At 37.7% G+C, this 27,798-nt stretch overlaps 3 protein-coding genes and 1 pseudogene across 8 annotated transcripts; all 4 read left to right on the top strand.

Annotated features, from left to right (window-relative positions):
• Positions 1 to 5,441: 5,441 nt before the first annotated feature.
• On the top strand, positions 5,442 to 11,839 carry LOC110746299 (DNA repair protein RAD51 homolog 4-like). 5 transcript variants are annotated; one of them, XM_088254416.1, is made up of 10 exons: positions 5,442 to 5,714; positions 5,862 to 5,941; positions 6,048 to 6,163; positions 6,257 to 6,338; positions 6,612 to 6,746; positions 6,862 to 6,975; positions 7,067 to 7,148; positions 7,403 to 7,473; positions 7,784 to 7,933; positions 11,188 to 11,839. In XM_088254416.1, the coding sequence occupies exons 1-10, from the start codon at positions 5,627 to 5,629 to the stop codon at positions 11,551 to 11,553; spliced, it is 1,284 nt and encodes a 427-aa protein (XP_088110542.1). In that variant the 5' UTR covers positions 5,442 to 5,626; the 3' UTR covers positions 11,554 to 11,839. The 5 variants fall into 5 exon arrangements, with proteins under 5 accessions (XP_088110542.1, XP_088110541.1, XP_088110543.1 ...); XM_088254415.1 differs by having other exon boundaries at positions 5,444 to 5,714; positions 7,061 to 7,148; XM_088254418.1 differs by lacking the exon at positions 11,188 to 11,839 and adding an exon at positions 8,187 to 8,488 and having other exon boundaries at positions 5,448 to 5,714; positions 7,061 to 7,148.
• A 1,566-nt stretch (positions 11,840 to 13,405) lies between these two features.
• On the top strand, positions 13,406 to 20,078 carry LOC148294068 ((2S)-flavanone 2-hydroxylase-like; annotated as a pseudogene).
• On the top strand, positions 14,895 to 16,772 carry LOC110747681 (DNA repair protein RAD51 homolog 4-like). Its single transcript, XM_088255406.1, has 6 exons — positions 14,895 to 15,030; positions 15,146 to 15,259; positions 15,345 to 15,432; positions 15,687 to 15,757; positions 16,068 to 16,217; positions 16,471 to 16,772. Exons 1-6 carry the CDS (start codon positions 14,935 to 14,937, stop codon positions 16,501 to 16,503), a joined length of 552 nt encoding a protein of 183 aa, XP_088111532.1. The 5' UTR covers positions 14,895 to 14,934; the 3' UTR covers positions 16,504 to 16,772.
• A 1,615-nt stretch (positions 20,079 to 21,693) lies between the features above and the next one.
• LOC110744554 ((2S)-flavanone 2-hydroxylase-like) lies at positions 21,694 to 24,313 on the top strand. 2 transcript variants are annotated; one of them, XM_088254004.1, is made up of 2 exons: positions 21,694 to 22,488; positions 23,497 to 24,313. In XM_088254004.1, the coding sequence occupies exons 1-2, from the start codon at positions 21,826 to 21,828 to the stop codon at positions 24,169 to 24,171; spliced, it is 1,338 nt and encodes a 445-aa protein (XP_088110130.1). In that variant the 5' UTR covers positions 21,694 to 21,825; the 3' UTR covers positions 24,172 to 24,313. The 2 variants fall into 2 exon arrangements, with proteins under 2 accessions (XP_088110130.1, XP_088110129.1); XM_088254003.1 differs by having other exon boundaries at positions 21,696 to 22,743.
• The last annotated feature ends 3,485 nt before the right edge of the window (positions 24,314 to 27,798 follow it).

Here is a 27,798-nt window from a genome sequence, read left to right as displayed (position 1 = left end):
GAGCAACTATCCAGTGGGTCACCTATCCTAGGATTGCTTTAGCCCCAACTCACTTAACTTCGGAGTTCCCATGACTCCGAAGCCAGTGAGCTCTCAAAAGGCCTCGTGCTAGATGGAGGCGAGTATGTATATATAAGGCAGATCACCCCTTCTCCGTTGGTCGATGTGGGATGTTACAATTCCCTTGTTTGACAACTTAAGCACGGAATTTATTAAATGACGCACATGAAAAATCGTGGAAATTGAGGCATCAAATTCCTGAGTTTAATTTCTACCAAAATAGGCATCATTTCACAATTTTCATAGTGCGGGAATTCATATTTTCTTGTGTGCCAAAACTTACATAAAAAAACAACGCAAAACTTTTCATTTTTTTTTATATAAAAAAAACAGTGCCAAAATTCATTTCACAATTATTGTTTGTACAATGATCTCTTTTATGGTTACGCTAGTACAATGGTATTATGATAATTTTTGTGTTAAAGAGCCTTCACATGATTGGGATGAAGAAATGTGATCTTATTTGAACCATATGTACAAGGGAAAAAAAGTTGATTATATTGATCAATTCCGAATTAGCAAAAGTGCATTCGAAAAGTTATGTAGAATTTGGTTCGAACAAGAAATATTTCAATTGAAGAATCTGTAGCAATATTATTTGAAAATAATTGCTCACAACTTGAAATTAGAGTCATTGGTTTTGACTATTACTGTTCAATTGAAATAATTAGTCGGCAATTTAATAGTCTTATATGCAATGATGAGAATTAGTGAATAATACGTAAAATTTCAGCCAAGTATTGTTGGGAGTTCTGAAAGAAGCAAATGACAATGGTTTGAGGTACTTATATAATTGTAAACCAAAAAAAAAAATATTTATTTTTCAACTAGTTATCTTAAGTTTCATACTTATACTGTTTTATATTTCATGTTTAGAATTGTCTTGGGGCACTTGATGGAACTCACATTCCTGTAACAGTGTTAGCAGAAGAAGGACCAAGATATCAAAATATTTAATTTTTGTCATTTACAATTTACATGAGCTATCCAAACATTGAAATTTTGAATTCAAGCATTTACAAAATTCGACATACATAAATCCAAACATTAAAATCTTCAATTGCCAGAAATTGAAATGACGGAAATCTAAATTTCGTGATTTTAGAATTCTATGTAATTTGCAATTCCTTCATCCAAAAGATGTTTCTAAATCATCATTTTCTCATACTTTTTGGGTTTGCATTTTGGTTTCTCTAGTCTTCTTCGCTTATCTCATTGGTTTTTCCCCATTTTTATGGCTATGCTAATATGTTTTCCTTATGCTTCTTCTATATGATTATATTGCAGAGTGATGCATATCAAGCCACTGGTTGCTACAACCTCCTCTGCTCAGGCTTTATTCAAATCAACAATGAGATAGCAATGGGTGCAAGCATCTCTCCTGTGTCCGGCCTTCGAGGATCCCAATATGATATCAGTATAATCGTCTGGAAGGTAAAGGCCAAAGCCAATATTGGATCAGACCACATAATAGTATGAGGTAAAAGAAACCAAAAGAGAAGAAATGGAGCTAATAATAATCTGCTAAAGGAGGCATGTGAGGATGGATGAAAAAATATATATCCTCACACTTGCAATTTTTGAGGGTTGGGGGTCAGAAAATCATTGCGGTTAGGATGTATAGAATCTTTTGGCGTTTCCTTTTGATCACTGATTCCCATCACTGTGCAGAAAGGTCACCATAATGGGCAATAATTACCTGGTGAGTTGGGTCATATCTTGAAAGAGTATAGGAACCAAACCTGCTTCCAACATCTTCCACTTTTAGCAAGACAAAACAAAGATTCAATTAATCTTTCTGTGCATGCCAAAGCCCTAATCTGTTACACACCAATTTTAGAAACATGGGCTGCATAAAACTCAGACCACCCCCACCTCCAGCCGCAACCCAAGCCCCACTCCCACCCCTAGCCCTTAAACCCAGTAGCCTTCGTACAGTCGTCGACAACCCTGATGAGCCCTGGCCTTTCTTTCTGTCGAACCTCCAGCAGCTACAACCCACCATCTCCATCTCGCTGAATTCGCAAGCCATCAAATTTGGTTGCAGACCTTCGAGTACAAAACAAGAAAACAATGAATTTTTTTTTTCTTTCAATTTGTTGGTTTTTGAATTTGCAGAGAGAGGGGTGGGTTGGGTTCGGCTGGGGGTGGGAGTGGGGCCTGGGTTGCCACTGATGCTGGGGGTAGTCTAGGTTGTTGGTGAGAAGAAAATACAGAGGGGAGAGGGAGATCACAGAAAAAGGAAAGGGAGAGAGAGAGAGAGAGAGGGGGAGAATGAGGGAGAAGGTGGCTTGGGGATGATGGGTTTTTTATTTTTTTATTTTTTAAAATTTATTATATTTAAATATTCATATACACCTAATTTATTAAGAGAAGTATTGGTGGGGGATGGGTGAGGTCAAAGCCCTAAATCCATAATTTTTTAATTTTTAATTTTTTTTCTTCACACCTGGCACTTAGATTAGTCAAATAGTGGGTCCTATTGGTGCCACATCAGCTTTTTTAACATAATTTTTAACAGATTTGACGGTGAAGGGTAAAATGAGAATTGACCAATGTTTCAGGGTCCACTGTAGCAATTAAACCTTTTAAACAATGATTCATACAACACAGTTATGTTACCAATTAGTTCTTGATATGATTCTATTTATTTTGTCTTTTCTTATACAAACACTTGAACTAAGACATTGGTCGGGTGCATGAGTAAATACTTTTAAAGAAGGATTAACTACATTTTAGTCCCTAGAGGTTTAGTGTCAGTCTCGAAATGGGCCCCAAGGTTTCATTTAAGTCAATTTCTTACCCAACATTTCGAAGTATGACCAATTTACACCCGCCGTTACATTGAGCGTCAAAGTCAGACGTTAAATGTTGACGTGGCAGGCGTGAGACCCACCTCATAACCAAACAGCAGTTAGAAAGAGATGAGACGAAGGGCAATTTCGGCAAAAAAAAAAAAAAAACCAATGTTCGCCTTCTCTCTCAAATGCACGCGTTCCAAGGCAATTCCTCGATTACCCAGGCTTGGAAAAATCAAAGAAACTCAGAAACTGAGTTTTGTTCGTGTACTGAGAGAGACATAGAGGAGAGAAGAGGGTTTGTTCATGTTTTGGAGAGCAAATTTTTGAAATAGACTTGTTCGTGGAGAGGAAAAAGGAGCAAGGAAAAAAGTTAAGAGGAAACTGACGAAGAAGATCTGATTCGCTGGCCGGAATGGATGAAGAGGCGCCGATGTGTTGGTGCGGAAAGGCTGCTACAATTCGAATGTCTTGGACAGATTCGAATCCTGGGAGGCGATTTTCCATGTGTGTAGCAAAGGTACGTGAGACTAAGAAGGGTTTTAAGGGTTGTCAATTCTGGGCATGGTTTGATCCGGCCATGTGTGAACGGTCAAAGGCAGTGATTCCTGGGCTTCTAAAATCGTGGAATAAGCTGGAGAAATCAGTGGCAAAGGCAAGACAAAGAGAAAAGGTCGTTTGGGTGTTGTTGTTGGCTTCGTGGGTTCTATTTGCAAGCATCATTTTGGGAGGGATGTGTGGATGTGGAGTGAACAAAAAGAGGAGCTTGGAATTAGCTTCTGCCATTGAATGAATTGTTTGTGGATTATTTTTGTGATTTCGTGATTCTGTGATTCTGTAAGTCTGTAAGTATTGGGTTGTTAGTAGCATTTTGTAATGGTTTAATTGTTATGTACGGATTTAGGGTTTTCGGGTTAAGGGTTATGGGGTAAGGCTTAAGGGCTTAATTGCTGACTTTTTGTAACTTGGTAAGTGAATGGAATGGCAAAATTTGTAGAGAATTACATCTAAATGAAGTGAATGGCCATCTAAATTTGTGTGGTAGTGAAATAATGCAAAGGAATGCCAAAAACAATGTAGCATGGAAGTTAAAAAATGGATGCACTTGGAACAATCAAGTGAATGCCCAAAATAATGAAGTAAAGTGCCAACCCAAAAACTCAGAAAATTATGCATTCAAAATGGGCTCAAAATAGCCAGATAATAACATTGCATATCGTACATATTTCATGTCCATTCAATATAATTCCAAAATGGCAATTTCAGTGGATGTATTTGCATTCACAGTGGTTGAGGCTTATGTGAATGCCATTACATCCATAAAAAAAAGTCAGTAGTTAAGTTACGTAGGACCAATTTATCAAAAACAAAAACCTCCTAATCACAAACTGCCAGTCTAACAAAAAAAAGGTTAGTCATCAAATTCCTTTAACAGTGAGCTTCAATCTACAACATTTGATCCTGCAGTTGAAACAAAAGTTGATGGATGAGGACATGAAGTTGAGGCCGGTTGTGCTTCAAAAGTGGCACGCCCTTTTTTACTTGGTTTTGGCTGCAAAATGTTTAGGATGTTAACATTTTATTTGGATATTTACGAACATTGATAATAACCATCATAAAGACAAGTTACTTACCAGAGGCTTCCCTTTTTGCACACGCCTTGGAGGCTTGGATCTTTGCTTTAGGGTGGTTGGACCACCAGCTGGAGTGGATGTGGCAGATGGATCAATAGTGCTCTACAACATAAAAATGCTTATCAGTTAGCAACAAAAGCTTAGGGTTATTAAGGGATAAAATTGAACAAGATTGAGTTGCTATACTTGGGTATTTTTAGTACCCCTCTTCCTCTTAGTTGCAGGTTTGGGTTTTGGAGGAAGATTCCTATGACAAGTCCTCTTATTGTGCCCCTTTTTACCTCATTGGCCACATTTGACAGAGTCCTGTGTGTTGGGAATGCGAGACAATGCAGTTTCAGCTTGGTTGCTTGATGCTCTCATCTTCATTTTGCCCTTGTGCTCTCCCTCTTCTTTGTTTCTACATGGATATTTATGAACATTGACAATAACTTTTTTCCTTGCTCCTTTTTCCTCTCCACGAACAAGTCTACTTCAAAAATTTGCTCTCCAAAACACGAACAAACCCTCTTCTCTCCTCTATGTCTCTCTCAGTACACGAACAAAACTCAGTTTCTGAGTTTCTTTGATTTTTCCAAGCTTGGGTAATCGCAGAATTGCCTTGGAAAGCGTGCGTTGGAGAGAGAAGGCGAACGTTGGTTTTTTTTTTGGCCGAAATTGCCCTTCGTCTCGTCTCTTTCTAACTGTTGTTTGGTTATGAGGTGGGTCCCACGCCTGCCACGTCAGCATTTAACGTCTGACTTTGACGGTCAATGTAACGGTGGGTGTAAATTGGTCATACTTCGAAATATTGGGTAAGAAATTGACTTAAATGAAACCTTGGGGCCCATTTCGAGACTGACACTAAACCTCCAGGGACTAAAGTGTAGTTAATCCTTTAAAGAAATGCTAAATTCGAAATACCCCCTTATAACTCTATTCTATTTCTAGTTCCACTTAAAATATATAATTTTTTTCTTTTTGAAAAAACGTTTCTTTCTGCGTTTCCATGAAAGCAAAACCCAACCGAAAGAAAAAGTGGGAAACTCGGCCAGTTAAGTAAATTGAACAAACGCTTTTTTCTACAGCATTGCGTTGCGATTTGAGTTGAGACAATTGTGTTGTGTGGATACTGGAAAGGAGAGCGTGAAAGAAATGGCACCGTTGAAAGCTTTGGAGGCAGAGTACCGAATACTCGACCCCAATTTCCAGGCCTTTTGCGCCTCTCACGGTATTTTCTCAGGTGAGTTCCATTCCATCACTTGTAAAATTTGCTTTAAACCCAATAAAGTACATAAATTTCTATTTGGGGTCTCTTGGATTTTGATACCCAATAGAAAATATGAATAGCACAAGTTCAATTTTGTGTCTTTTTTTCTATTTGGTGCAGTGGAAGATTTCCTCATTCATGACCTCTATGAATTAGCTGCATTTGCAGAACACCAGCCTACATCTGAGAAACTAAAGCAGGTTTTTTTTTTTCCATAAGAATTTTATTTTTCACAGATTCATATTATGTTTTAACAGAGATACATTCACTTTAAACAATTATATCATGTTATGTTTGGGCTAGCAGGGCATTACTCAGGTCCTCTCTATTATTGATACTCAGCATCAACCATGGTTGAATGGTATGGAGCTTTTAGATGATGCTCTACATAACAAGCATGTACTGTCAACTGGGTGTGAAGGGTATGCTTAGCCCAAACACTGACCTATTCCTTTCACTGCTTTTAGACTTTTAGTAATACTAAATGTAATGTTTTTCGGGTTGCCATGAACCAGAATTGATTTGTTACTTGGAGGCGGATTACGTGAGGGACAATTAACTGAACTTGTTGGGCCATCTTCTTGTGGTAAAACACAAGTAAGTAATTCACTTTGTTCAGCAATTACAAAAGGTTATGATAGCAATGATTCAAATTTTCAGTTTACATGTCACAATCTTTTATTTGGGTTGGGATGTCATTGCTTAAGTACACTGTGCTGCGCCTACTTTGTGATAACCTAAATAAAGATTTAAGCATATCACTAATTCACTATTTATATTTGTGACAATAACGTGAGTAATCGTATGATATTTGCACAGATACTGGTAACAACATTTGAAAAGTATATTTAAATTCTTGGTAGTGTTCAGGTTTGCCTACTTGCTGCCTCAAATGTTGCAACGAAGCACATGGGTAATGTTGTATACCTGGACACAGGCAACTCTTTCTCACCCCAACGAATTGCCCAGTTTGTTGGTCATATCGCTGGCCGTGCCTTTGATGAGGTCATACCATCAGTTTTAGAGTAGAGTTTTCTTTATTTTGTTTGTTTCAGTTAGCCCTTTTATACAAGTGAACTACTGCACTCTCTGATACTATCTACATTGATTTTAACTGTAGGCTGGAAAAAGAATTTTTCAGAGGATAATGAACAGCATTGTCTGCCATTCTGTGTTTGACATCTTTACAATGTTCAATGTGTTACATCGGCTAGTGATCAATTTTCCATCTCAGGTTCACATTAACTAGATGAATTTCCTTCCCATTTCTGGGTAGAGTTTCAAATTTTCCTTTTATTGAACATATGATCTGGTTCCAGCTGCAGAAAGGAGGGCAGGTCCGGTTGCTTATTGTTGATTCGATCTCTTCACTAATTACCCCTATTCTTGGGAGCAGTGGTTCACAGGGTATAGATCATTGTATGCAAATCACAGTTTTCTTCAGTTTCTTGTTTGTTTCAATAATGTCTTTCCTTTTCTTTTCTCTTTTTCAAGTATTTCTCTCTTTTTTTTATTTTTAAGAAATTGTTTTTCATCCAAAGAAGGTTCACGTCAGTAGAAATGTTTTCTAATTTTCATATTTGTCCATTCATACAACTCAAAAATGTCATATGCAACTCGTGAAGATGAGAGATTGACTCATGCTTGTGGAATAACTGCAGGACGCGCCTTGATGATATCTGCTGGGTATATGTTAAAGAAATTGGCACATGAGCATAATGTTGCGGTACTGGTAAGTTTTCTCTTGGATACATGTTATGCACAATTCTCAGCTTAACATAATCCACAGGTGAACCACTGCCCTCTTAAAATTAACATAGAAAAGCTGTGGTTCTATAAAGTTCATTTTGACATGTAGAAAATATAATGTTTATAAATTTTTAAAGCTTGGATCAGTTTCCATTCCACTTCAAGCTTATTTGCGTCTCCATCATCATTTTGTTTATCACGACAGTAAATTTAGTTTGAAAGGGTTCATTGAATAGGTCTTTAGTTTATGCTTTCACCTTTGCAATAATTCTACAAATAAAATAAATGTGAAGGTGACCAATCACACAGTGGGTGGGGAAAGAGGTATTCCAAAACCTGCTCTTGGACAGACCTGGAAGAGCATCCCACATGTGAGGCTTCTACTTTCTGGTGATCATGGAAACAATGTCCGGAGTATTTCAGTGCTAAGACACCCATCAATGGTAAACTTATCCACATTTATCGTGATTGCGGTGCATATACTGTTTAAACCAAATTTGTGCACAGCTTTACTACTATTACTTTTTTTCCTCCCTTGTTGCAAATAATTCATTGTTTTTCGCTTACGGTTCAGATTAGCTGAAGAATGCTCCTGTCAAGGGGTAAACAGCTGCTCTGGCACCGAAGTCTCATAGTTAGCATTACTAATGCATCTTTATAACTTCTTGTATTGTTATAATCCTTTTCCTTTTCTAGGCTTCTGGCAAGGCTGCAAAGTTTTCGATTTAGGAGCAACATTATGGTTGCTTCAATTTGTACTTGCCCACTCTACACGAAAAGGTAGGAAGAGTGAACGATGTAGAAAATTCAAACTATTCCGCAACGCAACCGAAAATAGAAACAGAGAATTATAGCAATTATGGTTGATTCAAGTTGTACTTGTGTCCTACACGAAGGTTAGGAAGAGAGTCATTTTACAAAGCTGAAGCTGCTTTGTAACACAATACTGTTAACACCTTTATAGGAGTGCTCTGTTTTATTTATTAATTTTCTTCTCCTGGGATTGTCTTTTGTTCATTTATTTTTGCCTCGGAGTGCTCTCTTTTAGAGATTCTGAGAATTGGGGCTACATGTCTAGAATGCGTAGTTGTTTTTTTTTCTTTTTATTTATTTATAAATTTAAATTTTTACGAACTACAGGAAAACCGATTTTTTAGTGTATAGTTTGACATTCCATAGCTGTTGTTGTTGCCGCCACCATCATCGTCACACTACTGACTACTTGGCTCTCACCACCGCGGCCTTCATTGACATTGTTGTTGCCACTACCACCCCATCATCTCTAGAACCACCACTCTACTTCCTCACTGCCGCAACCGTAACTATCATGCAACCACCACTACTCATACCACTGCTGCCACCAACCCCGACCAACATCACCAACCAAACCACTTTCACCTCCGGCATTGCATTCAAATTCCATCATGATTCACATGTTATAAAAAAACAATAAAATTTGCAAATTCTAGGAAATTTCCAACTACTTTCAAATGTTATAACAACATGTTATCGGGAATTCTTCACTGCTGGGACAAAGATGAAAAATGGAGGAGGTTTTCTAGAAATTTTGCTTGATTTGTTGGAAAAAAGGGAGCGTAGAGGGTGAGGAGGTGATACTTACAAGAGTTCACATCAAAGCTCTAATTACGGTAAGGATTTATTATTATTTATTTTTTAAACAAGTGAAGTTGGTTTGCATTATGCGATTATTTTTTATTTTTTATATTTTGCTTTTTTGTAAGTGGATTATACGTTAGAAGTGTCGTGCATGCATTTTAGGACCTGTCATGTTTTGCACACGACAATTGATGCATGTAGCACTATGTGGCAAGGCATTTCTGGTGTACGCAAACGTGACGTGTGCAAAGTATAAAACTTCGTTATTTTCCTTTTGGCATTGCTAACTTCTGGATGCATATGCATGTAATCACGGAGTGATTATAGAATATTACAGTAGTATGGTCAGTAGTATATTTTGTATATGTGTTATAATATAAGTAGATATTTATTAATATTATTTTAGGAGATTTACTATTATACCCAATATATGAGCCCAAATTATATAAAAAAACCATATATGAAATGGACTTTAAAAATACACCCAAAGTCCATTTACAACATAACAAAAAGGCTTTTAATAGTCCAAGTTGCTTCAGTTCATAGCTTTAGCGCCGTTTCTCTCTAACCCTAGCAGAGAAACAAAATCTCCAACCTCTTCAGCGCCGCATCTTGGGGGGAGGTGGTCTGCCCCTCCTCCCCTCCCCTCCCCTCTTCCTCTTCTCTTCTCTTCCTCTTCCTGCTTCTTCCTCCTTGAAGCAAACTTCTCTCCTTCTCCCCCTTTTTCCAATCTGGTGGGATGAAGACCATGGGCATGATTTCCCCTATCACCACCATCTTTACCCTGCAGATCCTGCTCCATATCGACCCAAAATCCATGGCTCATCTGGATTCCTTCACATCCCCTTTGATCTGGCCTCATCCTTGGTTTGTAGCTGCAAATTGTGAATGCGCTTTGGCGCGTATTTATTGGAAGGTGTGTAGAGCTCTAGCTCGGGTGCTTGCACCACCTCCTTCCAGGTTCTTGGTTCTTTCCCTCTTGGCTGTGGAATGAGTTTTCTTATTCTCTATTTGTTAGCTGCTATCTTTTGGATGTATTGGTTGGGTTAACTCTGGATCTGCTAGTGAATCTTGGGGGGGCTATGTTTTGAGGGATGTTTGGCTTGGTTTATTGACCTACGGGTGTTCGGTTCTTCATGGTGGTGATTGGTGGTTTGTCCGTCTACAGTCATGGAGTCTCTCTTTGCTGCTGGTGGCGGCTTGGAGGTTCTCTTTAGTTGTGGCGGCTAGGTTTACTGTGTTTTATTTTATGTATGATATGTTTAATGTGGGCTACATGCCTCTTTGTGGGCTACATGCCTTTATATGGGCTACATGCCTTTATGTGGGCTACATGCCTTTTTGTTGGCTTTTGACGTTTTAGTTTTTGGCTTGGGAACATGATCTTCACGCTATACTGTATTGGTTTTAGCTAGATTTGTTCCTACTTGTTCTGTTAGTTTCCTGGCCGATGCTTTTGCTCGGCTTTGTTTGTATTGTTCTCTACCCCTTTAGGGGTTTGCAATGAATTGCAATTTCGACCAAAAAAAAAAAGAAAAAAAGAAGGCTTTTAACTTCTTTTAAGTTACAAAATTGCCATTGATTTCTTAAAACAAACCCAACCCCAAAACCTCATTAAAAAAACCCCAAAACACTCAATAGGGCATCAAAGTAATTTAATAATCAAAATTAAATTCAATAGAGCTTTTTGGGTTTGTTTATAGAAATTAAATGGTGTAGGGTTTATCTATATTATTAGTTCTAAGAATGGGTATATTACTAAATATCTCTATTATTTTATAATACCATATTATAAAACGAGTACAAGATAAATCACATGTACACATAGCCATACTACAATAATATTCTATAATTTCTTGTAATAACGGGTCTCACATTAAACAGTTTTCCTGTTAGCTTTGTGCGACATATATATAACGATGAAAGTCATGGGCCGTTTAATTAGAAACCCATCATGAGTTTGAATAATTATTATTTTGGAGTGCTACAACAATTCCATTTGAGAATAGTTGTAAATGTGATAAGATTACCAAACTTTATAAGGCCTAATTATGGAAACAACATGAATTGTATTTTTCAGGATTTCTTCACAGCTGGTACAGATACAACCGCCATTTCAATGGAGTGGGCGCTAGCAGAGCTCATCAACCACCCAAATGTGCTCAAGAAAGCGAGAGAAGAGATTGATCGAGTCATCAGAAATAAACAACTAGCCGTAGAATCGGACGGTCCAAACCTTCCATACATCCAAGCCATCATAAAAGAGACATTCAGGCTACACCTGCCGGTATGTTTGGTCACAAGAAGATGTGTACAACAATGTAAGATTGGAAAATATGTGATCCCAGAAAACACAATGCTCCTTGTGAATGCTTGGGCCATTGGAAGGGACCCAAAGTATTGGGAAAGCCCATTGGACTTTAGCCTTGAAAGATTCTTAACATAGCTCGATGGAGGAGGCAATCGAACGGCTAGAATTGATGTTAGGGGGCAACATTTTCAATTTTTGCCATTTGGGTTTGGGAGGAGGATATGCGCTGGTGTGAACTTAGCCATGTAAATGCTGCCTAGGCTACTTGGGGCTATGATCCAGTGCTTTGACTGGAAGGTATTTAGTCATAGTTTACCCAACAAATGGTTTAAATTAAATACTTGAGGGCTAGATGCAAGAGCCTTATTGCTCTAGTGGTTAAGAATATTTGTTACTTTTGCGCTTGAAATCTGTGCTCGAATACTCCCTTTCCAATATCACTTGTTAAACTTAACAAATAGCAAAAATCAATATATTTTTTTGGGGGGTTTCTTCATCAAAAAAATTGGGAGAGAGTGGGAGGTGGGTGGAGCCAGAAAGGAGAATTCAACATGGAAGATAGGGGAAAATATGGATGCCTCATGATGGGCTAAAGTGATTCCATCAAAGCCAATGGGTTCCCGCCACAATGAAGGTGGATTCCCTTTACCCCTATGATATCCAGGATCGAACCCTAATAGGATTTCTTTCCTCCAATATAACCACAAAAAACAACATTTTTAATATTAACCAAAAAGTGGACAAGAAAAATCAACGTTTTTAATATTCCCAATTCCTAATCAAAAGCTGTTGGCAACAATTGTTTTGCATCATTAACCAAAAAGTCTATATGAAAACAATTGTGATATTGTAACAAGGCAACAAATTTGAAAATGTAAATAATTGTTCAATCAACCCATAATTGGATCCAAGAAAATGAAGTGATTGGTGTGACACACTGATTAACCCTAAATAATGCGTTGGAGATAATGTTGTTGGTATGTGTCATCAATTTGGCCACTCAACTTCAACGGGCAGCGATGAATCTTCTTCCCTCGGTATAAAATTAGTCATATACCCATTATTAGCACTAATAATATAGCTAAATCATACACCATTTAATTTCTATAAACGAACTCAAAAAACAAAAACCCCCCAAAAAATGACTGCTGGCTCTATTGAATTTAATTTTGATTATTAAATTACTTTGATGCCCTATTGAGTGTTTTGGGTTTTTTTTATGAGATTTTGGGGTTGGGTTTGTTTTAAGAAATCAACGGTGGTTTTGTAATTTAAAAGAAGTTAAAAGCTTTTTTGTTATGTTGTAAATGTGCTTTGGGGGATCAATTCCATCACTTAGGGTTTGTTTGGTATTCTACTTTGATCCAATTTTATAAACTCAAAAACAGATTTGAAGTCCAAATCCACAAAAATTGTAGGCCAATTTTTTAAAACCGGAACCAAAAAAAAAAAAAAACTCAGAAACACCCTCATTATTGAAAATAAAAAAAAATTGAAAACAAACAATCCCATTGCACAGTTAGCTAGTCTTCTCACAACTAAGTGTTGGAATTTTAGGAGGTGTGATGTGTGTTGCTTTGAAATCGTTGTTAGTTTATAGGATGAAGGAATTTAGGACAATAAGACAATAGGAATGGAAAACTTTTTCTAAGAGTAACTGATAGCAAAGTTGAATGAAGACATAGGAAGAAACTTTGAGAAGAAGCTTGCAATTTCTTTTATTAATTTTCTCTCTTTTTCCAATCTACTTTACAATGAACAATATCTAATATTTATAAGACATAAGCACTTAGCTTCTTAGCTACGACTTAACAAACACGTGACCCACGTGAACTTCTAACTAACTAAACAATTCAGTGTGACCCACGTGAACTTCTAACTAACTAAACAATATAGCATGCAATGTCAGCATTATGTACATGTCTTTTTGCCAATCAGTAACAAGGTAATTTTATTTGAATGGAGGAGAAAAGTTACAAAGCTTTTAGAGACTTAGTGGGATACAAGACAGATTGGTAGTTTTCAAATTTTTTCTTGCTTGATTACATAAGTGGGCTCTTCTTTCTAAATTATGCTATAAATTCTGCTATCTTGTAAAAATCTCCACCAAATGTGCATTAGCCATGGCACTTGAGCTAGTCCTACTCATGATCCTCTTTCTTCTCTTAACTATCCCTCTTCTTCTCTTCCCAACCCTAACCTCCAAAATATTCCAAACCCACCTTCACCTCCCTCCAAGCCCCTTAGCTCTACCCATCATAGGGCACTACCACCTCCTCGGCCCTCTCATGCACCGCACCCTCCACAACCTCTCTATGCGCTTCGGCCCCTTATTCTCCCTCCGCCTCTTCTCGCTCCAGTGCGTCGTCGTTTCCTCAGCGGACCTAGTGAAAGAGTTCCTCAGCACCCATGAGCTCTCCTTCATATCCCATGCTCAGTCCTTCGCCATTGAACGCATAACCTACAATGCTTCCCTTGCATTTGCACCCTATGGACCTTACTGGAAGTTCATCAAGAAACTGACAATGAACGAGCTTCTAGGAAACCGTAGCATCAACAACTTAGTTTCCATTCGAACTCGAGAGTATCTTAGGCTTCTGAGGTTCTTGGCCAAGAAAGCTGAGAGTGGTGAAGCTGTGAATCTCACTGACGAGTTTCCGAAGCTTTGGAACAATGTGATCTTGCAGATGATTGTTGGGAATCGGGGTTTGAGCGCCGAATGTAGGGCGGTGCTGGCGGAGGAGGTGGTGGTGGTGGTGCGGCAGGCCACGAGGCTTTTGGGAGAGGTGAGTTTGTGTGATTTTTTTTGGGTTTGTAAGAAGTTAGATTTGGGAGGGTTTGTGAAGAGAATTGAAGAGACGCACAGGAGGTTTGATGTGTTGGTGGAAAAGGTAATTAGAGAACGAGAAGAGCTGAGAAAGAAGGAACGGATGGAAGAGGAGGAGGAAGTCAAGGATTTTCTTGATACATTGCTTGATGTGTTGGAGGAAGGGACTGTTGAGGTTGAATTTACAAGACTTCACATTAAGGCTCTAATTACGGTAACGATATCTATCTATAATTCTTAATTTACGTGTGGGGAGATTTAAGACAAAAAAATTGAAGAGAAGAAGAGAAGAACAAAAATGGAGAGAAAAGAAAGAGATGGACAGAAGAAGAAGAAGAAGAAGAAGAAAAAGAAAAGGGACAGAAGAAGAGAAGAAGGAAAAAATTGAGAGAAGAAGAAGAAAAGGGAGAGATGGGCAATTTTCGAAAAGGGAGAAGAAAAGGAAAAAAGTGAGAGATTGAGAGATGTAGAGAAGAGAAAAAAAAAGAGAGGGGGAGATGAGAAAGTGGAATGAAGGAAAAATAAAGATTTAAGCATATCACTAATTCACTATTTATATTTGTGACAATAACGTGAGTAATCGTATGATATTTGCACAGATACTGGTAACAACATTTGAAAAGTATATTTAAATTCTTGGTAGTGTTCAGGTTTGCCTACTTGCTGCCTCAAATGTTGCAACGAAGCACATGGGTAATGTTGTATACCTGGACACAGGCAACTCTTTCTCACCCCAACGAATTGCCCAGTTTGTTGGTCATATCGCTGGCCGTGCCTTTGATGAGGTCATACCATCAGTTTTAGAGTAGAGTTTTCTTTATTTTGTTTGTTTCAGTTAGCCCTTTTATACAAGTGAACTACTGCACTCTCTGATACTATCTACATTGATTTTAACTGTAGGCTGGAAAAAGAATTTTTCAGAGGATAATGAACAGCATTGTCTGCCATTCTGTGTTTGACATCTTTACAATGTTCAATGTGTTACATCGGCTAGTGATCAATTTTCCATCTCAGGTTCACATTAACTAGATGAATTTCCTTCCCATTTCTGGGTAGAGTTTCAAATTTTCCTTTTATTGAACATATGATCTGGTTCCAGCTGCAGAAAGGAGGGCAGGTCCGGTTGCTTATTGTTGATTCGATCTCTTCACTAATTACCCCTATTCTTGGGAGCAGTGGTTCACAGGGTATAGATCATTGTATGCAAATCACAGTTTTCTTCAGTTTCTTGTTTGTTTCAATAATGTCTTTCCTTTTCTTTTCTCTTTTTCAAGTATTTCTCTCTTTTTTTTATTTTTAAGAAATTGTTTTTCATCCAAAGAAGGTTCACGTCAGTAGAAATGTTTTCTAATTTTCATATTTGTCCATTCATACAACTCAAAAATGTCATATGCAACTCGTGAAGATGAGAGATTGACTCATGCTTGTGGAATAACTGCAGGACGCGCCTTGATGATATCTGCTGGGTATATGTTAAAGAAATTGGCACATGAGCATAATGTTGCGGTACTGGTAAGTTTTCTCTTGGATACATGTTATGCACAATTCTCAGCTTAACATAATCCACAGGTGAACCACTGCCCTCTTAAAATTAACATAGAAAAGCTGTGGTTCTATAAAGTTCATTTTGACATGTAGAAAATATAATGTTTATAAATTTTTAAAGCTTGGATCAGTTTCCATTCCACTTCAAGCTTATTTGCGTCTCCATCATCATTTTGTTTATCACGACAGTAAATTTAGTTTGAAAGGGTTCATTGAATAGGTCTTTAGTTTATGCTTTCACCTTTGCAATAATTCTACAAATAAAATAAATGTGAAGGTGACCAATCACACAGTGGGTGGGGAAAGAGGTATTCCAAAACCTGCTCTTGGACAGACCTGGAAGAGCATCCCACATGTGAGGCTTCTACTTTCTGGTGATCATGGAAACAATGTCCGGAGTATTTCAGTGCTAAGACACCCATCAATGGTAAACTTATCCACATTTATCGTGATTGCGGTGCATATACTGTTTAAACCAAATTTGTGCACAGCTTTACTACTATTACTTTTTTTCCTCCCTTGTTGCAAATAATTCATTGTTTTTCGCTTACGGTTCAGATTAGCTGAAGAATGCTCCTGTCAAGGGGTAAACAGCTGCTCTGGCACCGAAGTCTCATAGTTAGCATTACTAATGCATCTTTATAACTTCTTGTATTGTTATAATCCTTTTCCTTTTCTAGGCTTCTGGCAAGGCTGCAAAGTTTTCGATTTAGGAGCAACATTATGGTTGCTTCAATTTGTACTTGCCCACTCTACACGAAAAGGTAGGAAGAGTGAACGATGTAGAAAATTCAAACTATTCCGCAACGCAACCGAAAATAGAAACAGAGAATTATAGCAATTATGGTTGATTCAAGTTGTACTTGTGTCCTACACGAAGGTTAGGAAGAGAGTCATTTTACAAAGCTGAAGCTGCTTTGTAACACAATACTGTTAACACCTTTATAGGAGTGCTCTGTTTTATTTATTAATTTTCTTCTCCTGGGATTGTCTTTTGTTCATTTATTTTTGCCTCGGAGTGCTCTCTTTTAGAGATTCTGAGAATTGGGGCTACATGTCTAGAATGCGTAGTTGTTTTTTTTTCTTTTTATTTATTTATAAATTTAAATTTTTACGAACTACAGGAAAACCGATTTTTTAGTGTATAGTTTGACATTCCATAGCTGTTGTTGTTGCCGCCACCATCATCGTCACACTACTGACTACTTGGCTCTCACCACCGCGGCCTTCATTGACATTGTTGTTGCCACTACCACCCCATCATCTCTAGAACCACCACTCTACTTCCTCACTGCCGCAACCGTAACTATCATGCAACCACCACTACTCATACCACTGCTGCCACCAACCCCGACCAACATCACCAACCAAACCACTTTCACCTCCGGCATTGCATTCAAATTCCATCATGATTCACATGTTATAAAAAAACAATAAAATTTGCAAATTCTAGGAAATTTCCAACTACTTTCAAATGTTATAACAACATGTTATCGGGAATTCTTCACTGCTGGGACAAAGATGAAAAATGGAGGAGGTTTTCTAGAAATTTTGCTTGATTTGTTGGAAAAAAGGGAGCGTAGAGGGTGAGGAGGTGATACTTACAAGAGTTCACATCAAAGCTCTAATTACGGTAAGGATTTATTATTATTTATTTTTTAAACAAGTGAAGTTGGTTTGCATTATGCGATTATTTTTTATTTTTTATATTTTGCTTTTTTGTAAGTGGATTATACGTTAGAAGTGTCGTGCATGCATTTTAGGACCTGTCATGTTTTGCACACGACAATTGATGCATGTAGCACTATGTGGCAAGGCATTTCTGGTGTACGCAAACGTGACGTGTGCAAAGTATAAAACTTCGTTATTTTCCTTTTGGCATTGCTAACTTCTGGATGCATATGCATGTAATCACGGAGTGATTATAGAATATTACAGTAGTATGGTCAGTAGTATATTTTGTATATGTGTTATAATATAAGTAGATATTTATTAATATTATTTTAGGAGATTTACTATTATACCCAATATATGAGCCCAAATTATATAAAAAAACCATATATGAAATGGACTTTAAAAATACACCCAAAGTCCATTTACAACATAACAAAAAGGCTTTTAATAGTCCAAGTTGCTTCAGTTCATAGCTTTAGCGCCGTTTCTCTCTAACCCTAGCAGAGAAACAAAATCTCCAACCTCTTCAGCGCCGCATCTTGGGGGGAGGTGGTCTGCCCCTCCTCCCCTCCCCTCCCCTCTTCCTCTTCTCTTCTCTTCCTCTTCCTGCTTCTTCCTCCTTGAAGCAAACTTCTCTCCTTCTCCCCCTTTTTCCAATCTGGTGGGATGAAGACCATGGGCATGATTTCCCCTATCACCACCATCTTTACCCTGCAGATCCTGCTCCATATCGACCCAAAATCCATGGCTCATCTGGATTCCTTCACATCCCCTTTGATCTGGCCTCATCCTTGGTTTGTAGCTGCAAATTGTGAATGCGCTTTGGCGCGTATTTATTGGAAGGTGTGTAGAGCTCTAGCTCGGGTGCTTGCACCACCTCCTTCCAGGTTCTTGGTTCTTTCCCTCTTGGCTGTGGAATGAGTTTTCTTATTCTCTATTTGTTAGCTGCTATCTTTTGGATGTATTGGTTGGGTTAACTCTGGATCTGCTAGTGAATCTTGGGGGGGCTATGTTTTGAGGGATGTTTGGCTTGGTTTATTGACCTACGGGTGTTCGGTTCTTCATGGTGGTGATTGGTGGTTTGTCCGTCTACAGTCATGGAGTCTCTCTTTGCTGCTGGTGGCGGCTTGGAGGTTCTCTTTAGTTGTGGCGGCTAGGTTTACTGTGTTTTATTTTATGTATGATATGTTTAATGTGGGCTACATGCCTCTTTGTGGGCTACATGCCTTTATATGGGCTACATGCCTTTATGTGGGCTACATGCCTTTTTGTTGGCTTTTGACGTTTTAGTTTTTGGCTTGGGAACATGATCTTCACGCTATACTGTATTGGTTTTAGCTAGATTTGTTCCTACTTGTTCTGTTAGTTTCCTGGCCGATGCTTTTGCTCGGCTTTGTTTGTATTGTTCTCTACCCCTTTAGGGGTTTGCAATGAATTGCAATTTCGACCAAAAAAAAAAAGAAAAAAAGAAGGCTTTTAACTTCTTTTAAGTTACAAAATTGCCATTGATTTCTTAAAACAAACCCAACCCCAAAACCTCATTAAAAAAACCCCAAAACACTCAATAGGGCATCAAAGTAATTTAATAATCAAAATTAAATTCAATAGAGCTTTTTGGGTTTGTTTATAGAAATTAAATGGTGTAGGGTTTATCTATATTATTAGTTCTAAGAATGGGTATATTACTAAATATCTCTATTATTTTATAATACCATATTATAAAACGAGTACAAGATAAATCACATGTACACATAGCCATACTACAATAATATTCTATAATTTCTTGTAATAACGGGTCTCACATTAAACAGTTTTCCTGTTAGCTTTGTGCGACATATATATAACGATGAAAGTCATGGGCCGTTTAATTAGAAACCCATCATGAGTTTGAATAATTATTATTTTGGAGTGCTACAACAATTCCATTTGAGAATAGTTGTAAATGTGATAAGATTACCAAACTTTATAAGGCCTAATTATGGAAACAACATGAATTGTATTTTTCAGGATTTCTTCACAGCTGGTACAGATACAACCGCCATTTCAATGGAGTGGGCGCTAGCAGAGCTCATCAACCACCCAAATGTGCTCAAGAAAGCGAGAGAAGAGATTGATCGAGTCATCAGAAATAAACAACTAGCCGTAGAATCGGACGGTCCAAACCTTCCATACATCCAAGCCATCATAAAAGAGACATTCAGGCTACACCTGCCGGTATGTTTGGTCACAAGAAGATGTGTACAACAATGTAAGATTGGAAAATATGTGATCCCAGAAAACACAATGCTCCTTGTGAATGCTTGGGCCATTGGAAGGGACCCAAAGTATTGGGAAAGCCCATTGGACTTTAGCCTTGAAAGATTCTTAACATAGCTCGATGGAGGAGGCAATCGAACGGCTAGAATTGATGTTAGGGGGCAACATTTTCAATTTTTGCCATTTGGGTTTGGGAGGAGGATATGCGCTGGTGTGAACTTAGCCATGTAAATGCTGCCTAGGCTACTTGGGGCTATGATCCAGTGCTTTGACTGGAAGGTATTTAGTCATAGTTTACCCAACAAATGGTTTAAATTAAATACTTGAGGGCTAGATGCAAGAGCCTTATTGCTCTAGTGGTTAAGAATATTTGTTACTTTTGCGCTTGAAATCTGTGCTCGAATACTCCCTTTCCAATATCACTTGTTAAACTTAACAAATAGCAAAAATCAATATATTTTTTTGGGGGGTTTCTTCATCAAAAAAATTGGGAGAGAGTGGGAGGTGGGTGGAGCCAGAAAGGAGAATTCAACATGGAAGATAGGGGAAAATATGGATGCCTCATGATGGGCTAAAGTGATTCCATCAAAGCCAATGGGTTCCCGCCACAATGAAGGTGGATTCCCTTTACCCCTATGATATCCAGGATCGAACCCTAATAGGATTTCTTTCCTCCAATATAACCACAAAAAACAACATTTTTAATATTAACCAAAAAGTGGACAAGAAAAATCAACGTTTTTAATATTCCCAATTCCTAATCAAAAGCTGTTGGCAACAATTGTTTTGCATCATTAACCAAAAAGTCTATATGAAAACAATTGTGATATTGTAACAAGGCAACAAATTTGAAAATGTAAATAATTGTTCAATCAACCCATAATTGGATCCAAGAAAATGAAGTGATTGGTGTGACACACTGATTAACCCTAAATAATGCGTTGGAGATAATGTTGTTGGTATGTGTCATCAATTTGGCCACTCAACTTCAACGGGCAGCGATGAATCTTCTTCCCTCGGTATAAAATTAGTCATATACCCATTATTAGCACTAATAATATAGCTAAATCATACACCATTTAATTTCTATAAACGAACTCAAAAAACAAAAACCCCCCAAAAAATGACTGCTGGCTCTATTGAATTTAATTTTGATTATTAAATTACTTTGATGCCCTATTGAGTGTTTTGGGTTTTTTTTATGAGATTTTGGGGTTGGGTTTGTTTTAAGAAATCAACGGTGGTTTTGTAATTTAAAAGAAGTTAAAAGCTTTTTTGTTATGTTGTAAATGTGCTTTGGGGGATCAATTCCATCACTTAGGGTTTGTTTGGTATTCTACTTTGATCCAATTTTATAAACTCAAAAACAGATTTGAAGTCCAAATCCACAAAAATTGTAGGCCAATTTTTTAAAACCGGAACCAAAAAAAAAAAAAAACTCAGAAACACCCTCATTATTGAAAATAAAAAAAAATTGAAAACAAACAATCCCATTGCACAGTTAGCTAGTCTTCTCACAACTAAGTGTTGGAATTTTAGGAGGTGTGATGTGTGTTGCTTTGAAATCGTTGTTAGTTTATAGGATGAAGGAATTTAGGACAATAAGACAATAGGAATGGAAAACTTTTTCTAAGAGTAACTGATAGCAAAGTTGAATGAAGACATAGGAAGAAACTTTGAGAAGAAGCTTGCAATTTCTTTTATTAATTTTCTCTCTTTTTCCAATCTACTTTACAATGAACAATATCTAATATTTATAAGACATAAGCACTTAGCTTCTTAGCTACGACTTAACAAACACGTGACCCACGTGAACTTCTAACTAACTAAACAATTCAGTGTGACCCACGTGAACTTCTAACTAACTAAACAATATAGCATGCAATGTCAGCATTATGTACATGTCTTTTTGCCAATCAGTAACAAGGTAATTTTATTTGAATGGAGGAGAAAAGTTACAAAGCTTTTAGAGACTTAGTGGGATACAAGACAGATTGGTAGTTTTCAAATTTTTTCTTGCTTGATTACATAAGTGGGCTCTTCTTTCTAAATTATGCTATAAATTCTGCTATCTTGTAAAAATCTCCACCAAATGTGCATTAGCCATGGCACTTGAGCTAGTCCTACTCATGATCCTCTTTCTTCTCTTAACTATCCCTCTTCTTCTCTTCCCAACCCTAACCTCCAAAATATTCCAAACCCACCTTCACCTCCCTCCAAGCCCCTTAGCTCTACCCATCATAGGGCACTACCACCTCCTCGGCCCTCTCATGCACCGCACCCTCCACAACCTCTCTATGCGCTTCGGCCCCTTATTCTCCCTCCGCCTCTTCTCGCTCCAGTGCGTCGTCGTTTCCTCAGCGGACCTAGTGAAAGAGTTCCTCAGCACCCATGAGCTCTCCTTCATATCCCATGCTCAGTCCTTCGCCATTGAACGCATAACCTACAATGCTTCCCTTGCATTTGCACCCTATGGACCTTACTGGAAGTTCATCAAGAAACTGACAATGAACGAGCTTCTAGGAAACCGTAGCATCAACAACTTAGTTTCCATTCGAACTCGAGAGTATCTTAGGCTTCTGAGGTTCTTGGCCAAGAAAGCTGAGAGTGGTGAAGCTGTGAATCTCACTGACGAGTTTCCGAAGCTTTGGAACAATGTGATCTTGCAGATGATTGTTGGGAATCGGGGTTTGAGCGCCGAATGTAGGGCGGTGCTGGCGGAGGAGGTGGTGGTGGTGGTGCGGCAGGCCACGAGGCTTTTGGGAGAGGTGAGTTTGTGTGATTTTTTTTGGGTTTGTAAGAAGTTAGATTTGGGAGGGTTTGTGAAGAGAATTGAAGAGACGCACAGGAGGTTTGATGTGTTGGTGGAAAAGGTAATTAGAGAACGAGAAGAGCTGAGAAAGAAGGAACGGATGGAAGAGGAGGAGGAAGTCAAGGATTTTCTTGATACATTGCTTGATGTGTTGGAGGAAGGGACTGTTGAGGTTGAATTTACAAGACTTCACATTAAGGCTCTAATTACGGTAACGATATCTATCTATAATTCTTAATTTACGTGTGGGGAGATTTAAGACAAAAAAATTGAAGAGAAGAAGAGAAGAACAAAAATGGAGAGAAAAGAAAGAGATGGACAGAAGAAGAAGAAGAAGAAGAAGAAAAAGAAAAGGGACAGAAGAAGAGAAGAAGGAAAAAATTGAGAGAAGAAGAAGAAAAGGGAGAGATGGGCAATTTTCGAAAAGGGAGAAGAAAAGGAAAAAAGTGAGAGATTGAGAGATGTAGAGAAGAGAAAAAAAAAGAGAGGGGGAGATGAGAAAGTGGAATGAAGGAAAAATAATATTAAAAGAGAGAGAGAGAGAGAGAGAGATAAGGAAAAGAAGAAAGAACAAAAAAAATAAGGCATTAGTCTTTGTCTGTTGGTGTTGGGGATATGAGATGTAAAAATATATATATATTTTATAAAATTATAGAATTACCCTTTTTAACGAGTGGATGCGAATATTCGCGAATTGACCCAACACAACCCGTTAGCTTAACGGGTGGTTAATGGGTTCACCCGTTTCAACTTGACCCATTAAGCTCAACCCAAATACTAATAATTTGATGCGAATTCATGTCGTGTTAATGGGTCGTGTGCAATATTGTTAGCTCTAATTGGTATATGAGTTACTTTGCCTTGATATTGTTGAAAGATTTTAATATAATTATCAATGAATCTTATATTCTCGATCTAGGATGATGTTTTACTTTACTAAAAACAACATAAATATTCTTTTCAGGATTTATTCACGGCTGGAACTGACACAAATGCAATTTCACTAGAGTGGGCATTGGCAGAGCTCATCAACCACCCAAGAGTGCTCAAGAAAGCAAGGGAAGAGATCGATCGAGCTGTCGGAAATCAACGAGTAGCCGGAGAATTGGATGTTCCAAATCTTCCATACATCCAAGCCATCATAAAAGAAACATTTAGGCTACACCCACCAGTGGCTGTGGTCATAAGAAACTGTGTACAACAATGTAAGATTGGGGAATATGACATCCCTACAAACACAATGCTACATATGAATGTTTGGGCCATTGGAAGGGACCCAAAGAATTGGGAAAGCCCACTGGACTTCTGGCCTGAAAGATTCTTGCAACTCGGTGAGGACGATGGCCGGATGAGTGCAGTGGATGTTGATGTTAGGGGCCAACATTTTCAACTCATGCCATTTGGGTCTGGGAGGAGGAAGTGTCCTGGTATGAACTTGACCATGAAAATGTTGCCTGGGGTACTTGCGGCTTTGATTCAGTGCTTCGATTGGAAGGTTGATGGGTCTGATTGCAAGAAGATGAATGGTGATGATGTTCTTGAAATGGATGAACGGCCTGGAATGACTGCTCCGAGGGCGCATGATCTTGTGTGTGTTCCTGTTGCCCGCTTCAGCCCACTCAAAATCCTTGACCCATAAGGCAAACTTTTTTATTTATATGTTCATAAAAATATTCTGAAAGTTTATTGTGTGTGTTGTAGTAATACCCTTAAAGGGAAAATAACTTTAATGTATCTTTGTATTTTACAGCTTTAATGAGAAATAGCTTATGTTTTTCTTAGTTCTGATTGGAAAAAAGGTAGGAAGAGTGAACGATGTCATGTTTTGCACACGACAATTGATGCATGTAGGACTATGTGGCAAGGCATTTCTTGTGTACGCAAACGTGGCATGTGCAAAGTATAAAACTTTGTTATTTTCTTTTTGGCATTGCCAACTTCTGGATGCATATGCATGTAATTACGGAGTGATTATAGAATATTACAGTAGTACGGTCATCTAGTATATTTTGTATATGTGTTATAATATAAGTAGATATTTATTAATATTATTTTGAAAGATTTACTATTATACCCAATATAGGAGACCAAATTAAAAAAAACAAACCCTATATGAAATGGACTTTAGATATACAACCAAAGTCCATTTACAACATAACAAAAAGGCTTTTAACTTCTGTTAAATTACAAAATTGCCATTGATTTCTTAAAACAAACCCAACCCCAAAACCTCATAAAAAAAAACCCAAAACACTCAATAGGACATCAAAGTAATTTAATCATCAAAATTAAATTCAATAGAGCTTTTTGGGTTTGTTTATAGAAATTAAATGGTGTAGGGTTTATCTATATTATTAGTGCTAAGAATGGGTATATGACTAAATATCTCTATTATTTTCTAATACCATATTATAAAACGAGTACAAGATATATCATGTGTACACATAGCCATGCTACCATAATATTCTATAATTTCTTGTAATAACGGGTGTCACATTAGACAGTTTTCCTTTTAGCTTTGTGTGACATATGTATAACGATGAAAGTCATGGGCCGTTTAATTAGAAACCCATCATGAGTTTGAATAATAATTAGGGCTTCCTAGATATAGATCCATTTTCATCAAGATGTAATGGATGCAGTCCACATGCTCTCTCTTTTCAATTGCAGTCCAGTCTCACCAATTAAGCAAATAGTATGTCCATAATTTTTAAAAAATTTACAGGATATGCCACTATCATAAATGGAATTATATGAAAACACTTTCCTAAAATTCAGTGTTTCCTTATATATATAATGCATTTTCCTTGTATATATAATGTGTGTGTATGTGTATGCATTTCCTTATATATATAATGCGTTTTTCTTGTATATATATGTGCCTACCTTACAGGTATGTGTTTTTTTTTCTTGAGTTATATATATATATACACACACCCACACACGTACCTGCCTTCCATGTAATAGGTTTTTTTTTTTTTTCCAAAGAAATTTTGTATACATATACATACGTACCTGCCTTCCATGTAATTGTTTGTTTTGGTTTTCCAAAAAAAGTTTGTACGGATTTTTATCTCTGTTGAGTTTAAAGATCTATACCAAGATATTATATGAGTTCAATTACCTGGGATAGAGGGTATAACTACCTAGACTAGAGGTAATTTATGGATTTAATTACCTGGACCATAGGTAATTTATGGGTTTAATTACCTGCATACGAGGTGTATGTACAGGTACCTTACCTATTGTTAAGGTATGAAATTTTCAAGAACTCTTATTACAAATTTTGATGTCGATATATCTTGCGAAATTTTCAAAATTCAATAAATAGATTTGCAATTAAATTCAAATCAAATATGATAATTAATGTCCTACAAATCAATAACTTATCAGTTTTACAAATTCATAATTTACCTTATTTATGTTTTAGGTGCATAATTGGAACAAAAAATTAAAAATTAAAAAAAAGTAAATATCAATAAATCAAAAAAGGCATGTAATCTTATGTGGCGCAAAAGTCAAAGGATTTGGATCAACAACTTATGCGTGGATTGCACCCAATATCTCTCCTCATAATTTTCTATAATAATTATTTTGGAGTGCTACAACAATTCCATTTGAGAATAGTTGTAAATGTGATAAGATTACCAAACTTTATAAGGCCTAATTATGGACACAACATGAATTGTATTTTTCAGGATTTCTTCACAGCTGGTACAGATACAACCGCTATTTCAATGGAGTGGGCGCTAGCAGAGCTCATCAACCACCCAAATGTGCTAGAATTGGACTTTAGCCTTGGAAAGATTCTTAACATAGCTCGATGGAGGAGGCAATCGAACGGCTAGAATTGATGTTGGGGGCAACATTTTCAATTTTTGCCATTTGGGTCTGGGAGGAGGATATGCCCTGGTGTGAACTTAGCCATGTAAATGCTGCCTAGGCTACTTGGGGCTATGATCCAGTGCTTTGACTGGAAGGTATTTAGTCATAGTTTACCCAACAAATGGTTTAAATTAAATACTTGAGGGCTAGATACAAGAGCCTTATTGCTGAAGTGGTTAAGAATATTTCTTACCTTTGCACTTGAAATCTGAGCTCGAATACTCCCTTTCCAATATCACTTGTTAAACTTAACAAATAGCAAAAATCAATATATTTTTTTGGAGGGTTTCTTCATCAAAAAAAAAATTGGGAGAGAGTGGGAGGTGGGTGGAGCCAGAAAGGAGAATTCAACATGGAAGATAGGGGAAAATATGGATGCCTCATGATGGGCTAAAGTGATTCCATCAAAGCCAATGGGTTCCCGCCACAGTGAAGGTGGATTCCCTTTCCCCCCTATGATATCCAGGTTTGAACCCTAGTAGGATTTCTTTCCTCCAATATAACCACAAAAAACAACATTTTAAATATTAACCAAAAAGTGTACAAGAAAAAACAACGTTTTTAATATGGGTATACTGCCGAATTGACCCCTGAACTTGTACATAACTCTCAATTTACCCCATGACCTTTTTTTTTTAGCCAATTACAGGCTCGAATTAAATTTTATTATCAATGTTCCCCCCACCGTCAAAATTCGATCATTTCATCCAATTTGCCGTTAAATATGAGGGCAAATTGGTCATTTCATATGTTAAAAATAATTAAATACTGTAAAATACAATAGTATGACATATAAAATGAAAAAAAAAATTTATTTTAATAAACAGAGGGTTGGGACCCACCCACCCTTTCTTCTTCCTCTCTGCCTCTCTCCCTACGACTCCCTCTCTCTCTCTCTGCAACCAAACACCAAACCCTTTCTTCCCTCTCTCCCTACGACTCCCTCTCTCTCTGCAACTCACTCCTCTCTGCAACCAAACACCAAAACCAAACACCAAACCCTTTCTTCCCTCTCTCCAACCAAACACCAAACACCAAACCCTTTCTTCAAACACCCTCTCTCTGCGACTCTGCCCCTCTCTCTCTCTCTCTCTCTCTCTCTCTCTTTATGCAACCAAACCCATCAGCCCCCCACCTCCAAACAGCCCCATTTTATTCAGATCTTGAATCCATTGATGAGTTGTGCGATTTAGGGTTGAGATTTTGGGAGAAGGGGCAATGAACTTGTGAGGTGAAGAGGTCTGGACCTTTAAGGCTGTGGGGAAAAAATCAAAGGGGAAAGGCGCGCGAATGGGTTTGCAGTGGTTATGGGTTCATTGGGGGGGGTGCCTGTGGGTGAAAAAAATCTGGGTTTGTTTGGGGGGTGGGTTTGTGGGTTCTG

Source organism: Prunus avium, chromosome 6, assembly GCF_965620075.1.
Source record: "Prunus avium chromosome 6, drPruAviu1.hap1.1, whole genome shotgun sequence".
Classification (NCBI taxonomy): Eukaryota; Viridiplantae; Streptophyta; class Magnoliopsida; order Rosales; family Rosaceae; genus Prunus; species Prunus avium.
Note: the sequence above shows the minus strand (reverse complement) of the source record. Positions and strands in the feature narration are given on the sequence as shown.